Source organism: Anopheles stephensi, chromosome 2 (genome assembly GCF_013141755.1).
Source record: "Anopheles stephensi strain Indian chromosome 2, UCI_ANSTEP_V1.0, whole genome shotgun sequence".
Taxonomy (NCBI): domain Eukaryota; kingdom Metazoa; phylum Arthropoda; class Insecta; order Diptera; family Culicidae; genus Anopheles; species Anopheles stephensi.
The window spans coordinates 72,288,296-72,308,761 of record NC_050202.1 but is presented as its reverse complement, the minus strand read 5'-3'; the positions used below and the strand labels follow the sequence as shown (position 1 = coordinate 72,308,761).

General features: G+C 48.9%; 1 protein-coding gene across 2 annotated transcripts; it reads right to left on the bottom strand.

Annotated features, from left to right (window-relative positions):
• Nucleotides 1-84: 84 nt before the first annotated feature.
• LOC118504696 (elongation of very long chain fatty acids protein) lies at nt 85-16,999 on the bottom strand. Of its 2 annotated transcripts, XM_036039524.1 has the most exons (8): nt 16,180-16,999; nt 5,334-5,516; nt 3,426-3,533; nt 3,246-3,326; nt 2,984-3,146; nt 1,641-1,777; nt 1,394-1,552; nt 85-1,318 (listed from the first exon to the last, which is right to left on the bottom strand). In XM_036039524.1, the coding sequence occupies exons 2-8, from the start codon at nt 5,472-5,474 to the stop codon at nt 1,115-1,117; spliced, it is 993 nt and encodes a 330-aa protein (XP_035895417.1). In that variant the 5' UTR covers nt 5,475-5,516; nt 16,180-16,999; the 3' UTR covers nt 85-1,114. The 2 variants fall into 2 exon arrangements, with proteins under 2 accessions (XP_035895417.1, XP_035895416.1); XM_036039523.1 differs by having other exon boundaries at nt 2,984-3,326; nt 16,180-16,924.
• Between the last annotated feature and the right edge of the window lie 3,467 nt (nt 17,000-20,466).

Below are 20,466 nucleotides of genomic sequence, written 5' to 3'. Positions count from 1 at the left end.
ATTTCATCAAGCAAACAATAACCAAATGATCCTTAATTACTTGTAAAGTTATGCGACAAAAAACAAGGGTATAAGCACTTCGAATCGAAATTATTATAAGCATATGGTTTTTTTTTATTATAATTGTACAGTACCAGTTTTTTTTCTGCATACATTGTTCACCAATACCAGTTTTGTACGAGCAAAACTAATTGCACTGCTCTTGAACTATCGCTGATTGCTTAACGATTCGTTATAGACTAATGAAAGAAATGATTCATGTGCGGCTACTATCGATACTATCGTTGAGATTGGCACCGTGCCCGTGTCTCATTTCCAGCGTTCGAGTGGCATCAAATTCATTTACGTACGATCGTGTGTGGTGGCAATCGTTCAGTGCTTAATAATTTACAGCTGACTATGAACAAAAAACGAATACAAAACGCCCTGTGCCCTGCGGTGAGCCTGATCGCATCGTGTGCGCATGAGTGAATGAGCATTCAATAGATGTGTCCTTATAATACAGTACAAGAAATCTTTGAACATCCACCGTAACGATGCACAATCACGCACCAGCTGGATGTACGGTTCTACTGACTTACAAGACCTATGTTAACGCTAACGTTGTGAGCTTATCTCCTATCGAACGTTCTGCTAAAGTACTACGCTATGCTTCTGCTGCTGTACCACGCTGTGAGCGGTCAACCGTTTTAGGGGCGCGATTGCAATCAAACCACTGGTTGACGCGTAAACGTAGATGTGCAATGATTCGCCTTAAGGAATACGAGAAACTTAAAGCAAGTACAATCTGTCTGGCTAATGCTGTACAGCAAGGATGAAACGGCCGCCGAAAAAAAGGCGCACGCTTCAAATTGCTTCAAATGTGCTTCATGTTTTGCTTTGTTTTTTTTTGTTTTTGTTTTTGTCTTTCAAATAGGCATTCACTGGCAGCGTCCAGGAAGTAATCAGCGATGAGCTCCCGGGATGTGCCCTTGATGGGCTTTGATGGCGATGGGCAGCGAATGGCTCCTGGTCCGCGTTCATCCACTGCAGAGCAAACCGGGCCCATTAGGGAGAGCTCAGAACCGATCACAGTAAAAGGCACCGGTTTTAGCACCGTTCCCGTCGTGAGCATCTAATTACTACCGAACCCGACAAACGCACGGTGCCGCGTGGTCGAGTAGCTGTCCTCCATCGTTTTGTCGATGGTTTGATAAAAGTCCGGCTTGCCGTTGCTGTGCGGTGCGGCCGCATGTCCGTTGGCACCGATGTTCTTGTTCGGCACCGACTCCAGGTTGCCGTTGGTGAGTGCCATCTGATCAGCCTTTTCCTTCTTTGCCTGGTGAGATGAGCGAGAAAGAAATTCGATACGTGAGTGTGAGGTGAGGTCGGAGCACGAATTAGCATCACTTACCTGTTTTCGCACGGTGTACGCCTGTTTATAGAAGTTCGAGAACAGGAAGTAGAACATGACGGCGTGAGCTCCGATGAAGTAAGCGAACGCGATCGGATAGTTGCACTCGTTCCAGATCAGCAGCTGGAAGGCATGGCCCATCACCAGGATGAACTGAACCTGTGCGTACGGTTGGCAGCGGGGAATTGGGTTAGATTTTGGTTTCGCTAAATGGATTTGGTACTTGTTCAAGCTAGATGTCACCTACCATTTGGAAAACGGTGAGATATTTCTTCCACCAGAGGTACTTCTGTACCTTCGGTCCCATCGCGGCCAGCATATAGTACGTGTACATTACGATATGCACGAGGGTGTTCAACAGACCGAAGAAAGAACTGTGACCACCTGTAGGTAACGAGGGAAAGAGAGAGTGAAGCAAAAGCAATGTTAAGTAGAAGATTTTTTTGTACAAATTTTACACCGTGAAGCACTTGAAATGCGGGTCCAGATCACGACAAAAATTCAGCTAAAGCTCACAAGCAAAAACTGGGATCCAGGAGGCCTAATCGTTCTACTCAAATGGTCTAGAAAACGAAGAAGGTCCAGGACATAATGGCGGAAGTAAATATGAGTTAATGGCGGCAGATCGACTGATCCTCGAAAAACAGTACTTCAATTCATGTAGAATGCTTCTTAACGATAAGATCCTTTGGTAGCTTGGGTCTGGAGGATCGGGTGTCGAATCCCGTCCGGACTGCCTACTCGTACGGAGGACTGATTGTCCAGCTACGGGTATAATCATCTCAAAGATCCCAAAAATGCCAGGCTGAAACCTTCCGAGGTTGGTAGAGCCATGAAAGGAGGCTTCTTACAGCCGGAACTCAAAACTAATTTTGCTTCATCCATCCTTTTAATACTAAAATGAGTCTACTTAATAAAGCAACCGTTATAGCAGAAGAAAATATCAATTTTTAGTCCCATTCACTAGCCGAAGAAAAAATCAATTGCCGTTTAGGCCATCTACTACTTCATTCAAATCAGCATGATGCTGCAAGAAATTCAATAAGCACACACACACACCAACACCATCCTCAAGAGGTCAACTGAATATATATATTTTGACTTGTAGTGTCGTTTTCGATTACATAAAATGCCTCCAAGAAAGAAAATCTGAATACCTCAGCTACCAGGCCAAGTACGGTAGCCGGCGTGACACCGAGTTCGGTCTTTCGCCCCAAAAACGCCGTACCGTAAGGCTGCAGTGACCTATCGGACAACCTCCGCGAACCGCGAAATGATAAATGAGTATGTTTTGGCTTAAGTCAGCGTGAATGATTTGCTTCGGCCGAAAGAGAGAAACATCATTTCTTCAGCGCTCCCTGCCGGCAAAAGTCGGGATTGTGTAAGGTGGCGCGAAACACCTGGCCCGGCTGGCTCGGCTAGCTGGCGGTAATCAATACGTCACAGTAGCGTGGAAAGAAACCATCATTGCCAAAGATGGTGGCAACAGGGGTGTCGGTGCTAGCCGTGTTGTTGAGCGAACAAAAGCCAAGTGCAAAAAAGTCCCCAAAAGCACACAGTACCTTACATTGACTAGCGGACAGTACTAACCTGGCGTAAACTTAACTCCCCACCAGACCGAGGCGGGCATGATGCCGTGATGGATGACGTGCAGGGTCGACACCTGATCGTACCGTTTGCGCATCACAAAGAAAATGGTGTCGAAGAACTCGGTAAACTTGGAGAAGTAGTACCACCAGCATCCGGATGCCATCTGGAAGGGAAGAAACCCCCGGAGGGAGGGGGAGGATATTAACTTAAGTTCGATAAGCAGGAAGAAAGCCCCAGAGCTAGCTGTGGCACCTTCACTTACCCTCATGGCCATCGGTGAGCGGGAGTAGTCGACCGGCTGGCAGCGCAGACTGTACCCGGCCAACCATCCGGAAACGCATGCCTACGGGAAATGGGATCAAAATGATGGGGTGTGGGTTAAAAGTGTGGACCAGAAAAGTGAAAGGAATCGGCGTGGAGGTCAACGAAACCTTCTGCTTACCTCGTAAAACAACCACGTACTGAACAGCACTTGCAAGAAGTTGTACACGATCAGCACCTTTCGCAGCTCGAAGGGTTTCCTGTTTTCCATCAGCTTGGGGCCGAGAACCTAATGGGCGAATGGGTAAAGGTTAACCATTGGTAACGATGGGGGAATCCTTGGGTAAAACGGGAAACCGAGGCTTGATGGATCCGCTAGCGAATCGTGTGAGTTGCATCGTGTCTTTGACCGTTGCCGATGCAATTAAGATGGTTCTAGCAACCGCACCCCGGCGATACGATCGCGGATCGCCGCAGTTCGGGTTATTGAACCCCGGGTGAATGGCGGCTGGGTGCAGCATGCCTGTTTACGTGTTAAGCCATGCTGATGGGAAATAAAATCTACATGACAGAAGTATATGATTGAGCGAGCAATTCCAAGGCTTGCCAAGATAAAACTGTAATATTCTTTTTGCCAATCGTGAAATACCGGAAGGATCGTATTTCCTGCATGGAACGGGGATGCAAAACAGTTATTTTGCGCCATTCGAATTTGCGTTCTTCATTTTGCAGATTCAATAAAAATAATTTGAATGTCAAGCAACTATTTTTTCGGGCATTTTATACTGACATTCTTTTGACCATCAATTCTTCGACTAATTTTCATTCAATCGTGTAGGGCAAGAATATGATCGGCTTGGTGATATCACCAGCGAATTCTCAGTTGGGCTGATCATGTCATGCGAATAACACAGGACGACCCAGCTCGTAAAGTCGTTTCGAGCCATCCACATGGATAGAGGAGGCTGCCCAAATTGAGATGGAGTGATGGCGTTGATCCTTCCACCACAACAGTCGAGATAATGGATTGGAAGAAGACGGCCCTCGACCGTGAGTGGTATCGAGGATTGGTATATCAGCAGACCAAGACCGCCGAGTGCTGGTAGGTATGTAAGAAAATCGCACAATAAGACAGTGCCTATTGCAAGCCTTGCACTCAATTGCTTGAGAGCATTTTTAATGCAGTTCATTGCAGAAATTTTAGATTTTTTAATATCAACCGCAAATACGGATAGCTTGTGTAAAGCCATTTTTACCGATGCGCACATACAAACATAAATTCCCTCCAAAACCGTTGAAGCAAACAGGCGTTAAATTTTGCGGCTTTTTCTTCCCCTTTTTTAAGCTTCTTCGAGGTGTGAACATACGAACCCATCCAGCATCCAAACAAAAAAAAAACCACCCTCCACCGTACCAAGGTTACAAAACTTCTGGCCGGAGCCACGCATCAAACGCATCATCATGTTGCAACCATCCCGGTTCATCGGGACCGGTTGTATTGTGAGCGTGCACCGTATGACAATGAACTTGCAAACGGTCCACCAAGAAAGTCACCATTTTGTGTCACGTTTCCGATTTCTCACGTACCAGCGCGACCAGCGTGTTGGTGATCGAGAGAAGAGGAGGCAGCACGCTTCGATTCAAACCCCGAGTGCGCACATTCACTTGTTTTGTGTTTTGGCCGTTGCTATTGTGCAAGGTCAGTGCAGTGTTATCGGTGAAGGGATGCCGGTGGCACCACGGTACCAGGCGTCTCCTTCCTATCCTGTCCCATCTTGGCTTTGCAAAAGTAAAGGCATCCTGAAGGATTTTTTCGAGCGCTCTAGAAACTGTTGGCATTCTGCCAGAAGATTAATGTGTGTTTTGAGAAGGAAGGGAACACGACAACCTTTTCGACTCGAATCAGGCATTACTGGTGAAGTAGAATACGTGGAAACCCTCGTTCAGGAGTGAATAAGAAGATTCGTTTTTTGATAAAGAGCTTTTTAAAATTTAAGTAAGCCAGCATTTACCTGGCTTCCACTCTTGGTAAATAAGTAAGCAACATTCTTATGAAAAAACTTTCCCCGAATTCCTCTTCGCTACGTACCTTAACGAAATAAGCGTAACACAGACTGATTCCAATCGTGGGAAAGGGTGAACTCATCAGGGGCCAATCGCGCGTCCTTGGATCCGACAGTTCGTCCATCAGATACCGCCAGCCCTGGTGTACGTTTGTGATAAGCTCCATCGTGGTAGGTCCGGGTGGGTTCCTACACCGGTTGAGTGTTAGCTGCAAAAGAAAGAAACAAACAAACAGAAATGTGCGTGGGCACGTTAGTAAACAGCGGCCGTGCAATAAGTGAAAGGAAGCGGTTCTAGAACTGTCCACCGGCTAGAAAGTGTTCCCGGCGCACTCTCGCTTGTGCAAATGTGTGTTGTTTTACATTGCAATGACGTCAAACGCCAAACGCATGTCCCAGACACACTGTACACACACTTCCGGCATATCGGGAGTAACTGGTCGGCCTTTTTTTGTTTTGTTGTTGTATGGCGCTTTCCTACAAACACTCCAACTCTTGTTTACGTGCGGCGTTAGGTATGTACGGAACCTTTAAAGTTATTTGATAATTGGTCGACACGGCTACGCAGTGCGCTGAAAATGAGCGATCGTGGAAAGTTCAAGCACAGCTGCAGGTTGGACATTTAATTAACGGTCAACACATCAGCCCCAACCGGCTGGCACAAGCATTCGAGAAGATTCAGCTTCGAGATATTCTAGATACATCTACGATCAGGCGCCATTCCAAGCCTTTACAACACTGCCGATCGTTCCAACATAAAATTAAAAATCCTTCACCCGAACTCGCAGCATCTGGCAAATTCTGCAACCGATGGCAATAAATGGTATGATAAAGCAATCATAAAACGCTGGACGCCCGTCCGTGTAGCTCTCGACTTCCGCTGGTATTGATGCAAGGCCGGAAAAGACACACGCGCACACGAACGCACGAACCTGTGGTGAGCTGTGGTCATCCGCAAAACAGCTGGTCGTTGCGGCGGGATTTTCAGAAATTCGCACCGCCTTAATCGAAACGAAAACGAACTCCCTAAAACTCGTTTCGGAAGATCTTGAAATGGTAGCCATTTCCTTGTTTTGAACCAAACAATACAATAAAGATCCCCTCGTGGTGGTGGTGGTGGTGTTGGTGCCAGATTCGAGATTTCAAGCCGGCTGATGCCGACGGTTCCAATCCGATGGGTGGAAGGCCGGTTTTAGCCTTACGGTGGAAAAGGCTGAAGAATGAATACGTATTCCAGCGCGTAAAGTAGAATGTTGCATTCGCAAACTGGACGTCCTTCCTGGTGCGTAATAAAAATTGACAACTAACTGTAGTTCGAGCCCCGGTTGTGGTGGGTTGCTGGCCGGCCACCATTTTCCATAGGAAGTGAATAAATCTGTTTGCTTTATTTGCTTTGCGCTGCAAATGCAAATAGTTTGCGAACGTGTGTGGTACGCTATGTGTGTCAAATGGCACCAAACAAGCTTCATCAATGGTGGTGTGAATTATATAAATATCAACCGAACCGAAAGTTCAGGTTTTCGGATCACCCACCCGAAGTAGGGTAAACGGCTTTGAATATGTATAAAACGAACCTCCTTGAACTGCGGGGTGTGCAAAATCCCCAAACCTGATCGATGATGAGAGGAACCTCATTATCAACCACGCTGGAGCAACATTGTTAAATCAGTTAAGTAAAAATTTATCTCAAGTCTAGCACGGATTTCTGGCACCGCTTCCAAGATGTCCATCGCCACGGTTTCGCCATACTACAGCACATGTACTCCTATCGCGACTAAAAGCTAAGCAGAGTAAAGGTCGCGCAAAGAAGCCGTAAGCGATCATTTTATTATGCCCCACGCGCTGCTTGCTGTACCAACCGCATGGGGAGAGGGTCACCGATGAGGTTGGTGAACTTTCGTGGCAAGTGTTTTGTGTGATCGTTGTGCCATCGCCATCTAATGAGGTTGGCCAGTAAATGGTTGCCCATATTAGCCGCTGCACCTGTCTGCAGAGGCCGTTTGTTTTATTCATCTTCTAATCGTACTGACCCCATACCCACGCGTCACTAAGGGGAGGGGAGGGAGGGAAGATGGACACTGTAAATGAACGTCTTGAGCGCCTCCCGGTGGGTGGGCGATGAGTGCGCACAATGCAGCCGAAGGTCGCGAACCAAGCTGGTACCGAACGCGGGCCGGGTTCGTCGCTTAGAATCTTTCGTAACGTGGCTGGCATGTACCGATGCACGCAGCACTTGGCAGACGATTAATTTGCTTAGCCGCAGTCGAACGGCAGATCCGATGGCACAGGACGGACACTGATTTGTTCCATCGCCCTGCGCGTTTAAGCATGCATGGGAGGACATCCCTTGCTGGTAGATTTGCTAATGGTTCTAATAAACACGCAGTCAGACACACACGTAGTGCCAAAGAGGGGCGTACGCCCGAATGGTGGAACGGAACATGTTTATGGTTTGATGAAAATGATGCAATTTATATGCACTCCAGCGATCGGGGAAGTGTGCAAGGTCACACCGGTGTGGCGTGTCCAGACGCGCCCTTTTTACCGGCCGGGCACACTCCTTGGGAATTAGAAACTCGGAACAGCGCCAGCGTTCATAGGCCTGCCGGTTGGAAGATTTGCGCAACACTCGAGATCAATTTGCCGTAACGGACCAGCGCACTATTTGCATGGTTTTTGCACGGTTCGAAAGATCGATTAGTGTAAGGTAAGGCTCGCGGCTTCAGATCGAAAAGAGATACACGGCCAACTCCACCAAACTTGTGGTTTGACGCTACACACACCTTAACGAAATCGACACATTTAATAAGACGCTTGCCGCTCATGCAAAACCGACCGATCTGGCACCGACGCTCGGGGCGGGCCACAGCAAACCTCGATTTCGATTAGCCAACCATTAGCTTGGCTGACCTTAGCGGGGATGGGTAATAAAATAATATCCTTTCCGAGTTTGTCGATTTTAGGGCGCTTAGAACCGAACCGAATTAAAGAAAAAAAAACGGGTGGAAAAACGATTCGTTAGTTATGGGTCCGTTCACGATCGATCGGTCGCACAATCGATGGTAGGTCCGTGTCAATACACCGCAGTTAGGCTGTTTTATGAGGCTTGGTTTTTTTTTATTGTGTTGGCTGTTCTCAAGATCGAGGTTACGATTAGTGCGCATCATTGCTCAGCGTTCGATTACGCACCGGTTCACGTGCGCCCACTTAAAACCATCCTCTGACCACTCGACTTCTTTTTTCTATTGGCATTATGGCAAAATTTGGCACGCTGTCATAATTGACGATGCGCCATTGAAGATGGTTTAATTGACTCCGGGTCGGTTTGTAACAGCAATTTGAAGCCGCCACGGCTGACGTCGTTGGGCGCATTCCGGTACCGGGTTACGAAATCGGGTCAATGGCAAATGGGAAAGGGAGGGGTAATTAAATGAGCTATCCGAACGCAATACCCCCCCTCGTTTTGTCGCGCAAAAGAGCAAAACACCCCGTGCCATCGTCGACGACGCCTCACAGGAATGTTAGACCCCCCTTGTGGGCCGATGGGGGCAATTAAGCAGCTTGTTGTGCTTCTTCTAGTGCGGACGGGGGATTTACTGCCTGCAACTTGTTTGTAAATAAATGTACACTTTAAAGTGTCACTTGGTGGGGCCAAACGGAGGTAACTTCACTTTGTTGCTGATTACAGCTCGGATGGTAATGGGCGATCATCGGAGATCAACCATCGATCGAGCTTGGGTTTTGCTATGCTTTATTGCTAAATAAGCCTGTAGCCAAACGGCTTGTGGGCTTGTGCATACGAATGGGTGAGATTAGGAGCCAGCCAGCCAATCACTGCTGAATAATTAATAAAAATTTCACAAAGCTCGGTTTGCTTATTAAAATATCGTTCCACTTTACCGAGCGGATATATTTTTAGCTTCAGGTGGCTGGTCCTCCTCCTTTGGGGTGTTTGCGAAATAGGCGAAAACAATTTATACATCAAGCTGCTCGATTAGCTCCAAATGTCAAGCTTTGGTGGCAAGCGATTTAAAGGTTTACTGCTGCAATCATCAGCAGAATAGCGACGATCACTTAGAACACACCCTTCGTGTTTTTCTGTTGTCCACCGCCCGGTTGGTTTCTATTAAATGGCAAACATACCACACACTTACAGACTCCATTTCCAGGATGATGGAATGATTTAATTATAATCAATTAATTTTCTTCCCACAGTAGAGCGGACCTCAGCAGCTCGCTATGAATATGGAACAGTGCGATGGTTGCGCTGTGACGCAAAGACCGGTGCGTCCTGTCGTCGTCGGTATGGGCACCGCACAGGCCTCCCGGTTTCTGGAAATGGAGAAAATCCAGCTGATACGAATTGCCGGTTGCAAATAAAATATTCCACTCTGAAATTGGCTAGACAAAGGTGCGTACAAGTACAATCCAGCAGCCTGTTGACAGCGAGTGCCACCCGAACAGGTGGCGCTCTTCTAGAACTCTCGATGTCTAGCCGTTCTCCAGCGCGCACAGTAGCCACTTGGGCGATGATGACGTTACGGTTTGTTATTAATCGCGCCCATGTAACCAGGCCAAAGGTAACAACCGGACGGGGAGGGTTGGTTAAGGTGGCTGGGCCAGCGATCAATTACCGTTAGTAAACAGGGGTAGACAGTGGACAGGTTCTCTGGGCACTCGAGCCGTATATGTCACTTGCCGGGAGTGTGTGACGTTTTGCTACCGCTGCAAATCAATACCGCCTGAACTTCAACTTGATCTTGTCAGCGATCTGGTGAGCGACTGCACGGGGGATTGGGCCACGGGACGGTGTAATTAACACCACATAGCAGTTAACTCCCGCCCGCATGGGCCTGCGTGCCTTCTGGTTGGCCGTAAAGCAAGGAAAATTCCTGTGGTGACGCACGGCGAGCTAACTGTTTTTTCCTGTGTTTCCATTCCAACGTGCAATTTATAATCATTGCATAAGGCGCTTTGTCCTCTTCTAACAAATCGATGCATAATAAGCAGCAGCTTATGGTTATTGATTATCGCTTGAATTCCCCCCCGCGATTGTGTTTCCGTTTTCCGAACGTACGCAAATATTATTAGCATTTTAGCCCATTTTCCTACGACTCATTGGAAGCGATCGAGCCGGGTAGATTAATCCATCAAGTTTTGTTTGCGGCGAATGCGCAGTGTGCTGTTTATGTTTGCTTAATTTCGGACGCTTAGCTCGAGCATTGAACGACGATGGTACATTTGACGGTTGATTGAAAGTGTGAAGATTCACACCGTTGCCACGCCACGCTGGGAGCGTTATGTTGATTCCAGTGCCGTATAGCTTTAACGTTTTTTATAAAGCTTACCAAAATTTTGTCTCAATCCATCAATGCCAACCAGCAATGTGTGGTGAGGCTGGATGCTGGGTTTGACCCGATTCCGCCCGGCCGACACCAGCCCATGGCCGAGTTTGTTAGGCAAATGAAAGGAGAAGGCATGATAAGCAAACACGAGAAGGCTCAATGCTAATATGCATGATCAAAGGCACACACGCACACGCGCTGATGGACAACGAAACGCACTTTAAGCTCGCGGGCACGTACGGTGCGAGAGACATCCGCGAAGCGTCCGGCGCTAGGTTTTTTTTTTTGTTTTCCCCGTGCGTCTACTTCGGATTGTGTTAGGACCGCATCCCATTGCTCCAATCCCTAATGGGCACACTTTGTATGCCGCGCAGATATGCTGGCGAGCGGGTGAGTGAGTTCAAATTCAAATTGGTAACAATGTATTAGCGCGCGAACGGTCCAGGCCCGCCGGCCTTATCTTGTTTGTAAAATTGAAGGTTTACACATGACGTTTTTAGCCCTCGAAGAGTGGTTTAGTTTTTGGGTATTTTTCATACAACGCACTGTGGTCACTCAGCCGTCAGTTCTATCTTCGAGCTTCATCGTCTACCAAAGCAGGAAGTTATTTCGGTCCAAGAACTTAACGCACCGTCACATCTTTCCCGCACCAGACGCGATCCACCTCCTGCACGTGCCTTCTGGGAAAAGGACAGTCACCCGCGTCCGTGCCGCATTGTTTCGTGGACGAGCCCGCCATTCCGTGTGGCGTCAAATTCTTCCACGAAAACTCCGTGGGTGGTTTCGCGCTCAAGGCTAATAGGATCGTTTGCATGCACGCGCCACCTTAGCGCCAAAGGATCAAAAGTGCTGTTGCGATCGCAGCGCCGAAAAATTGCGCATCACTCGCAGTACGATCGATCGAAACTAATCGTACAGGGGAGGGCGACCAGAAATGCAACTGCTTTGAAGAGTGCACTGCGAAAGGGACTGCTGAGAGCGCGAACAGTGGACGACCTTCGGATGGCCCGGTTGGCCCTTTACACCGAGGGTGCTCAACGCACACACACAAACACTCACACGAGGCTAACTGAGTACATTGGGCATGTTGTTTACATTGGCCTCGGCTTATGCGACCTGCAGGCCGTTACGTACATGGCGTACGGCAGGCAGGCACATCATATCTGCCGCACACACCCCGTACACGACACGTTTATGCTTTGGATCTGCGCCGTGCAAAGCAACCTTGAGCTTCGGACCGGTGCGAACTGTATCGTCCCGTCCAGGTGACCGGTCCCGAGACCTAGGGTAGGTCTCGCCCCTCCCTGCAGCGTCGCACCCGTATTACATCATGTAATCGCAGCGAAATGGAACCAGCGCCTGGAATTGGCGCTCGAAAAGAGGCCACAATGGCCGCGAACGGTTGCAGCATCCGAACGGGCCGGGGTGTCGGGATTTGAATGCGTCGCTGTTGCGTGGCGCGAATATGATTCAAAAGAAGAAAGCGAAAGCCCATAGACCTCAAGACACAGAAAACGAGATGCATTATTCATCGCGCATCCGTTTCGTGTGCGTCGTTTTCGCTAAGGGTTTGTTGAAGAAGCGTTGCGCCTGCGCCGTGCCGGCTGGGTAAGGTGAGATGCAAATCGATGCCAAGAGAAGAAGACGTAGATAATGTGGCAAAAAAGGTGAACATACACGCACACACGCACACTTGGAACGCCACCCGTTTCGAACCCACTTGACTCATAATGATCGCCGCGTCACAGGCAATCACTGATCGAATCGATGGATCGGTACGATCGGCCATTGGGATTAGGTCATGCCGTTACTCCTTGGGACTTCAGCAGGAGATGACGAGGAGATGAAAAAACCCCTCACCCCTACTCCAACGGTCGGAATGGCCAAATAATAGTGTGAAATTGAGGAAAAAAAAACTGCGAAAAATGGAGCAACCCACCAGCGCGCACGCGCCCCACCAGTAGTGCAGCAATGACACTAACTTATCATCGAAGCAATACGAGAGTAAAAGGTCATTGGGGGTGCTCTGGTTTTGGGTTTTTCGTTAGCCTCCAATGACCATATAAAGACCCACCGTCTAGGTGGATGCGATAAACCGAGGGTTGGTGAACTGCAATTACACGGTTTGCAACAACCTGCTGTGCAACTTGCTGTACGGTGCAGTGTGCGCTCTCAGCAGCATCTTTAGACGACGGACAAAAAGCAAAACAAAAACCAGCAATAAAAGCAAATAAATAATACCCGGGCAGCTTCATCGGCCAGACGCGAATTGACCAGGTGTGATGTAATGCACTCCCCAGCACGGCAAAGAAAGCCGAAGCCGGCATGAACAATGGCAAGAAAATTTAACAATACCTTATATCGCATATTGGGGTGTGCGATTGGTGGTTTTTTTGTTTCTGGAAGATATCAACCTCCCCCCAATAAAGTTAAGCCGCGGTCAGTGACGTCTTAGTGTGCGGGATTGGGAACCGGTGCGAAGTTTATGGGGTTTTTGAATCCGCAGATGGCCAAACCTCACTCCTCATCCTACTGAACGCGTCCGGGATGAAAAAGGAATGACATCACAGACAGACAGGCCGGAGACTTAACATAACAGCCTCTCACAGACTGATATTAAGTTCTTCAAACGATCTTCACGATCTGCGTGCGAATCAATTTATCACTTGAAAGTCGTCGTCTTCATGCAAAATGTCTCTTCAAGCTGACACACGTCCCACAAAGCAGGAACTGTAACCACATAATGTGGTAATTTTGAGGAGGGTTTCTTCTGTTACTCCACTTCCTAGAATTATTCTTCAAAGTAAGAAAAAATGGCTCTCTTTTGTCCCTTTTTATGCGTATGGAGTTCTTGCTCAATGTGGTTAAATTCACACGCGTCATCTAGCATTAGGTGCAGCATACGGAGGAGAGGCTGATGAGCTCTTAATTGACGAGGTTACGGTGGCCTCATTTAACAAATGACACCTGCCAAGCGGTCTTCCGTGATCATGAAATTCGTTTGCCGGCTTCCAGCAGACATCGATCACTCATCGCAATCGCTCACGTCAAACTAATGAGCCGCTCCATAAAGCACCCACCGAGAATGTGCCAGACAAATCGGTGATCGCCCAAGAAAACCATAACGGCTGCAACGGCGGAAAGGAAGCAATTTTGGGCGATAAGTTTATCTTGACACGTAATTATCATCCACGAACGTTTTCGAACCGTATCAAATCACTCTGAATCCCATCGGTGCCGTGGAAAATGCTTCAGGAGCAGCAGCGTTGTGTGTTGGCAGCTTCGCAGACCTTGAACGCACACCGTTTCACGACCAAACGCCCTTTCTCACGCGGGATGGGTTGAGATTGGTTCGGACGCTGTACTGCCGAGGTTAATCGATGCAGCGTGATTTTCATTTTCACTTCGCTTCGCCCATCCGCCCGGGCACAATTTTCTTCACCAACCCGCCGCTCGTGGAACGTGAAAAGTCCTTGGGGCAGAAGAAGCGGGCGCGCGCGTTCCGTACGATGACCCGCGAAGGTGAGCTATTCGGATGTATCTCGTTTTTGGGGGACACACGCTTCATCTTAGAAGTGGTTCACAGCGGTGGGACACAGGTGGTTGTTACGATAGAGCTGTGAGTTCACGGCGACACGTGGCAACCACAACAACCGCCCGAATGCAGATCCCAGCAAGCTTTACTTTCACTCGGTCAATGAATGAAGGGATTGATTGCGTTATGACAGCGTCGGAATTAGCTGGTCTATCGATCGAGTGTCAAGTGGGCCGTAAACCGACTCGCCTGTCGTCAGGGCGGGGGTGGGTTGGGGGGGGGGGTTTAACATCAGTTTACATTTGCCCTTACAATGTACGGTGGATGTAAAGTGCTGCTTGTTTACACTCATTAGACTGTTGTTGCAGTTTTTTGTTTCCATTCCTAGCTTATGTAGTCATTGAGAGTGAGAGCAAATAAAAAAAAGGAGACATTTTCGTAAAGTAATAATAAACAGTTTTTCGTACCTCACCTCAATTTCACACCTGTCCGCACAGTACAAATCGATCGGTTTTTCTAACACCTTCACCCATTTCTGCACACGCGCGCAAGTTCCCCGGCGGTGAGAAAATGTGTCGCAGAAACCAAAATGCGACCACGCAGCATTTTATTATAACGAGCGAGAGTGTTTATTGGCGCTATGACTGAGTCGATCGCCGCTGTGTGTGCGTGTGTGTTTGTGCCAATGCTGATCGATCCATTTGGTAGCAGTTAACAGGCCGCGATCGTTGGGTGTTTATTTTCGAACTTTGGTGGCGGGTTTGGCGTTTGAGTTGGTTGAGGGTTTGTTTTTTCAGGAATTTCCCCCGAGCGTTCAGAGAGGATCGCACCCGAATGACCTTTGAAGCATTGGGCATCTTTTCCCACAGCATTCTCCAACGTTGTGGATCGTAACAATTTAAGCACATTTTGCACATCCAAAGCCTTGATCGGGTAGGCACACACACACGCGCACAGTTTCGGGGTTTCACTTTTCAACCGATCTTCACGGTCACTGTGAGTGACGCGATTGCGCGTTCAAGTTGAGGCGAGCTTATGACCAATCGCCGTTGCATTGGTTGACAGTTGATGCAATCGAGCGGACATATCATTTCCTCAAATTCATGCCAACGAGATAAGGTAGCCTCGAAAATTGAAATAAATTAACCAGCTGGAGGGACCCGGGCGGTGACCGCACCCAGCACGCAGCAGTAAGGCCGTCGAATGATGCTGCACATCACATCACGCGGGAGCAGCACAGGGAGAAAGGGAAAGCCGGGGAGAGAGCACGGGACAGAGAGAGAGAGCGAGCGAGAGGGTGGGTAGTAGTGGGATGCCTATCCTACCCGGGGATTCCGGTCAGAGCACGGTCCGACCCGCCGATCGCCCGGGTTTTGACCGAATTTCGCTTACATAAGTCCGTCGTAAGATTGGTGCGATTGAATTTGGATGGTAGCCTTCGCGTAACACCCGGACGGTACCTCTCCGTGGTGCGCGCCCGGAACACAAGGGGCACAATGGGTTCGTACCGCCCTCGGGCCATAGCGAAACGTCCCGGTGTGGTCACCAAACACGGGATTCCGGGGCCCAAAAAAAAAAAAACCGGTTGGTGCTGGTCGAGTTAAACACCTTCTGGCTGGCGGTCTTCGGCGGCCCCCGGTACCGATGCCATTCCAATCAATCACGCGCACCAACCAACGACCAAATCATTCATTTTATAACAAATTTTCTCAAAACACACACACACACACTCCACGGTACAAACAAGTGAAAACAGTACGAACCTGCGAGGGTGAGGATCGCTTTTTGGTAGGATCAAAAATGCTTGGAAAGGATTGTTCGGGAGTTCCCACTAGAAAGCAATTGGGTTGCACATGTAACCGAAACTATCTAGTTTCACCTCTAAACCCACAAACATAGTGATCTGCACACACACACACACACACACAAACACGCATAAAGGCAGACACAAGCGCGTGTATGCTAATGATAGTCCTAAAAAGTGGGACTTACCTTTCTAATAAATGTTGCCGCTCCGGGACAGAGCGCCACAGTCTCCCTCGCAACGGGCGTCGAGCGAAAAAGTGCACTGGCGGGTTGGAAAACTGCTTACAGACACTTGGCGCACTGCGTCCGATTCAGATTCGGTAATGGTTTTGTACCGATGGCTAATTTTTGTTGTTGTTTCCACCTCGAGCAGCTCGCTCGCCCAGTCCCGAGTCCAGTCCTGGGGTTTCGGAGCGTCAGCAGCGTTAAAGTGCCTACCACACCACAAGCGTAGCGCAACGCGGGCCGATTGGCTTTGGGGAAGGGTGGAAAAATGCTGCTGATTCAGCACCGACAAGCGGGGTGGACGGCTAACGGGTTGCCACCAAACACTCGGGAATCGCACTGCAACACGGAACACCGCTGGATGGATATCCACCGGAAGTGAGAGTTAATAGTCCCTGGGGGCAGGTAGGATTACTGCCCGGCCACTAATGTCACACTCACTCCACGCACACCACCAATCATAAACTAAGAAGCACACGAACGCACAAAGGATCCTGCACGGGCTGGGGGAGGGGTAGGGAATCTCGAATATCCTAGGTCCCGGACACCGGCGCGCGTGAAGCAAGCGACTGTTACGAGCGAAATGAGTTTTCGGCTGTCGCGACAACGTTGTTTTATATATCGACCCCACTCCTCACGATCGCCACCACGGCGCTTCTTCGCGTTCGTTCCCTCCACCTCGGTGTCGAACCCCTCCCCCGATCGTGTGCGTACGATCGATGGCGACGAACGGTAGGTATAGGCGATCCCAACAACGACTTCCATAGCGAATCACTGGATTCGACTGGGGAATGGATATCTATACTGTAGATAGAATCAATGACTGCTACCAATACTAAGCTTGCTGGTATTGCTACTACTACTACTGCTAAGTCTATGAATGTCAATATCGCCGACTACTGCCGACGTTTCTTCCAGCCCGCCAAGACAAGAACTCTCCCGACTGTCTGGAGAACGCGATCGGGAACGAATCGGCGAAAAGCCGGTTCCGAAACCGAAACCGGGGAGTATATACGAAGGTGCGCTGTGTCGCTTGGGACGGAATTTCCAACACAACTCGCGGCCAACCAATTACGACGCCTCCCTGTGATGTGCTGTTGGCGTCTCCATGCTGTCTTGCTGAAAGGGATGATGTGACTAAGAACAGTGCTTCGCTGGATCATGACAATGATTATGCACCTAGCCGGAGCCGCTAGTGCAGGCCAACCATCCAAAGCTTGGTGGTGGGCGTCCGATGGCTTCTGTGGCGGGTCTGGTGTGGTCAAGTGCACACGACGAGACTCACCCAACCAGTTTTCCCAGCGCGATGCAGCACCAAGATGCATCTAGATTGCACTCTCTCTCTCTGTCTCTCTTTTTCCTTTAATCCTTTCTCTTTTTCTCCCTTTCTTTCCATCGGTGATTTTGCAAGTAATGCCTTCAAAACTGCAACCATGGACTACACCGAGACACCGAGTGGCACCAAGTAGTAGCAGCGACAGTCATACCGTTGCACTGCAATCTCCCGCCCCGAAATGCTCGTCTTTGCGCCGGGCGCAAAATTTATCTTGTTAAACTTGGCCCATTTGCAAGCAGGATTTCCAGCAACCGCCTGTTCGTAGCGTAGTGTGCCCTTCAACTGGGCGGCTTGCCATCGACAGTAACAGAAGAAGTATGCAAAAAACAAACAACCGAACAGAAAAATACGATCCTCTAACCCCCTTCCAAACTCAAAAGTTCCACACAGACCATTCGGTACAGTTTAAATCTGTTGCCTAATCTGACCGGCATTGAGTCAAGGTAATTGGGGCATGAACCGGTGCACCCGATGCAAACGGTGAAGAACAAAAAAAAAAAAGTCACAAGAAAACAAAGGGCAAACAGCAAGACGAATTATATGCTGACCTTTTTTTGTTTTTTTGGTTTCTTGGCTTTTGGTGTGAGGTTTTTCGGAGAAGGCCAGACAGGAAGAGGGTGGCTGGTGTGCCAAGCGGGAGATAATTAATATCGAACGAAACTACAACCTGAAGATGTATTAATTAGCGTGGTGAAAACGCGAATCACCCGCTCGCTGTATGGGTGTGTAGGAGTGAAAATGTGGTTGACCTCAGCAGAATCTCTCACAATCAGCCGTCACCGCAGACCGGACCTTATCTTCTAATAGTGCCTCTGTTACGTATAACCATTCGTCTGACTGAAAACCGCGCCAAAATTAAACCAAATTGAATGAACCCTTCATTGGTAGCCCTCCGTGCGGGTAGGGGTTCTGTGAAAATCCCCAGCCAGCTCGTACAAGCGGCTTCGGAAAGGAAAGGCACGGCACGGGATCGCTGTATTAGCATATGCGCGTGTCGTAGATCCGGTACGGAACACAGCCACAGGGATGGAGCAGGTGTGTCAACGTTCTTTCGGTGGCAAGCAACGCCCCAATCAAACCACTGTGGTTAGACGCTGTAGCTAACAAGTTTCGGTGGTTTGAGTCACTGCCCGGTAGGGTCCTCTACCGTGCTATGACCACGACCATGATGGTGATGATGATGATGCGCAGCAGCAGAAGCTCCGAGCAGGGTTCTCGACCTGTAGCGATCGATCGAGGAGAACAAGTTGTTGGTGGAAAAATTTTGCGATCTTGCTCAAGGAGACATAACCGTAAACAGAACGAAGCGATCGTCCACGAGTCACGATCACGTAGAGAAAAAGATGGTCTCTTTTTTTTTTGTTCGTACCAATGCTCGGTTGGTATGTGGTGTGGTGGTTTCGTACCAATGCTCGAGTGTGTGTGCGTGTGTGTATAAATCGGTGGGTGATAGCCTGCTCATTAGCATCCGGAACGAGATATTTTATCGAAGTGTGTCTACGTTACAAGAAAGTATTCCGCGAGCAGGCAGATGGCCGTTTCGTCGCTTGAACGGTATTGAAATCTTTCGGACCGGTTTCATGCTTTTTTTTTGGCTGTGACGCCTTATCTGTGTCTGGGCATGGTTCGGCACACGGTTCGGCAGGGTAAAACTTTATGCGCTTTTACGTGCCACGCCAGTGATTGGTATCAAATGCAGTATCAGTATGAATGGTAAAACGTTTGGCAAATACGTTAAAATCAAGCTCGCTCTCGCTCGCTCGTCTTGTACAAACTCTTCCACGCTCTACACAGCGACCCGAGCTAACGGGGTCGGGTTTTCTTTTTCCCGCCAGCGAGACATTAGAAATCCCGTAGCGGGAAATTTCAGGATAGCAACAGTAGAAGCTTCGCGAACGAAGCATCACGATGAGACGGCATAATGCGATGCTGATGGGTTTGTCCCGGTTGCCTCCCAGCTCAAAGCCGCATCGGAACGAAATGCAGCTGCAGCGTGGCAAATCGCTCGAGCCTACAACAAAACAATGCAGCGTCAAGTGTCAAGGTTAGTTTAATGAGGATCGTCCACGGAGGCCGGTGGCCCTCGGTTGGATCCGTTTCTTTCCCTTCGGCTGTAAACACTTTATTATCCGGCCCTAACCTTCCGCTTTCCCGGCCTGCCCCCGGTGCGACCTTGAGGCCCTGCGACTAGCGTCTTGAAGCGGAAAATTTCCCCCCCCTCCCCCGAATGGGGCGTTGCCTCTCACGCTCGAGTCACAGTTTGGTGTTTTTCCCCTTTCGGATGTGAATCACAGCACGAATGGTGGGCAGTATCGTTGGATGAGGCATTTAATTGTCTCGATAGCGATCGAGGTGCAGCGTAGTGCACTTTCTTGCACGATTCGACAGAATCGATTAACACATGCCGGTAGTTGCGCAAAAACAGCAACAGAATGGGGCCTGCGGGTTGGTTGTGTGCACAGCCCTAAGGTGAGAACTCGTCGTCACGTCGGCTATTGCTTTAAGCTCTCATTCAATGGCTGGCGTTTGCTCGCAGGTGGTTCAACTAAGCAAAGAAAGGATAATCAAATTGACGTAAATTAATGAGGTGTTTTAGATGAGTGAGGAAAATATAAACGCTCGTGTAAGGTCCGGGACATCACGTAATACAATTGCGACATGAATATCCTGAATTCACAGATAGTGTATCCTGCCCCATAAAAGCATCCACAGCTGGCAGTGGCAGCACAACCTTGGCCATGGTGTCCGTCACGGTAAAGGCAGCAGCGTTGACACCGCCAGCCTCGGAAGCTGTCGATTGCTCGATTTGGTCAGTTGTTTTTCTCCCTGCTGGCGCGTTCGTTACCGCTCGAGCAGCTAATTGATGCGATGTGGGCTGCTTAGTGTTAATGTTAGGTGGCAGCACTTGATTA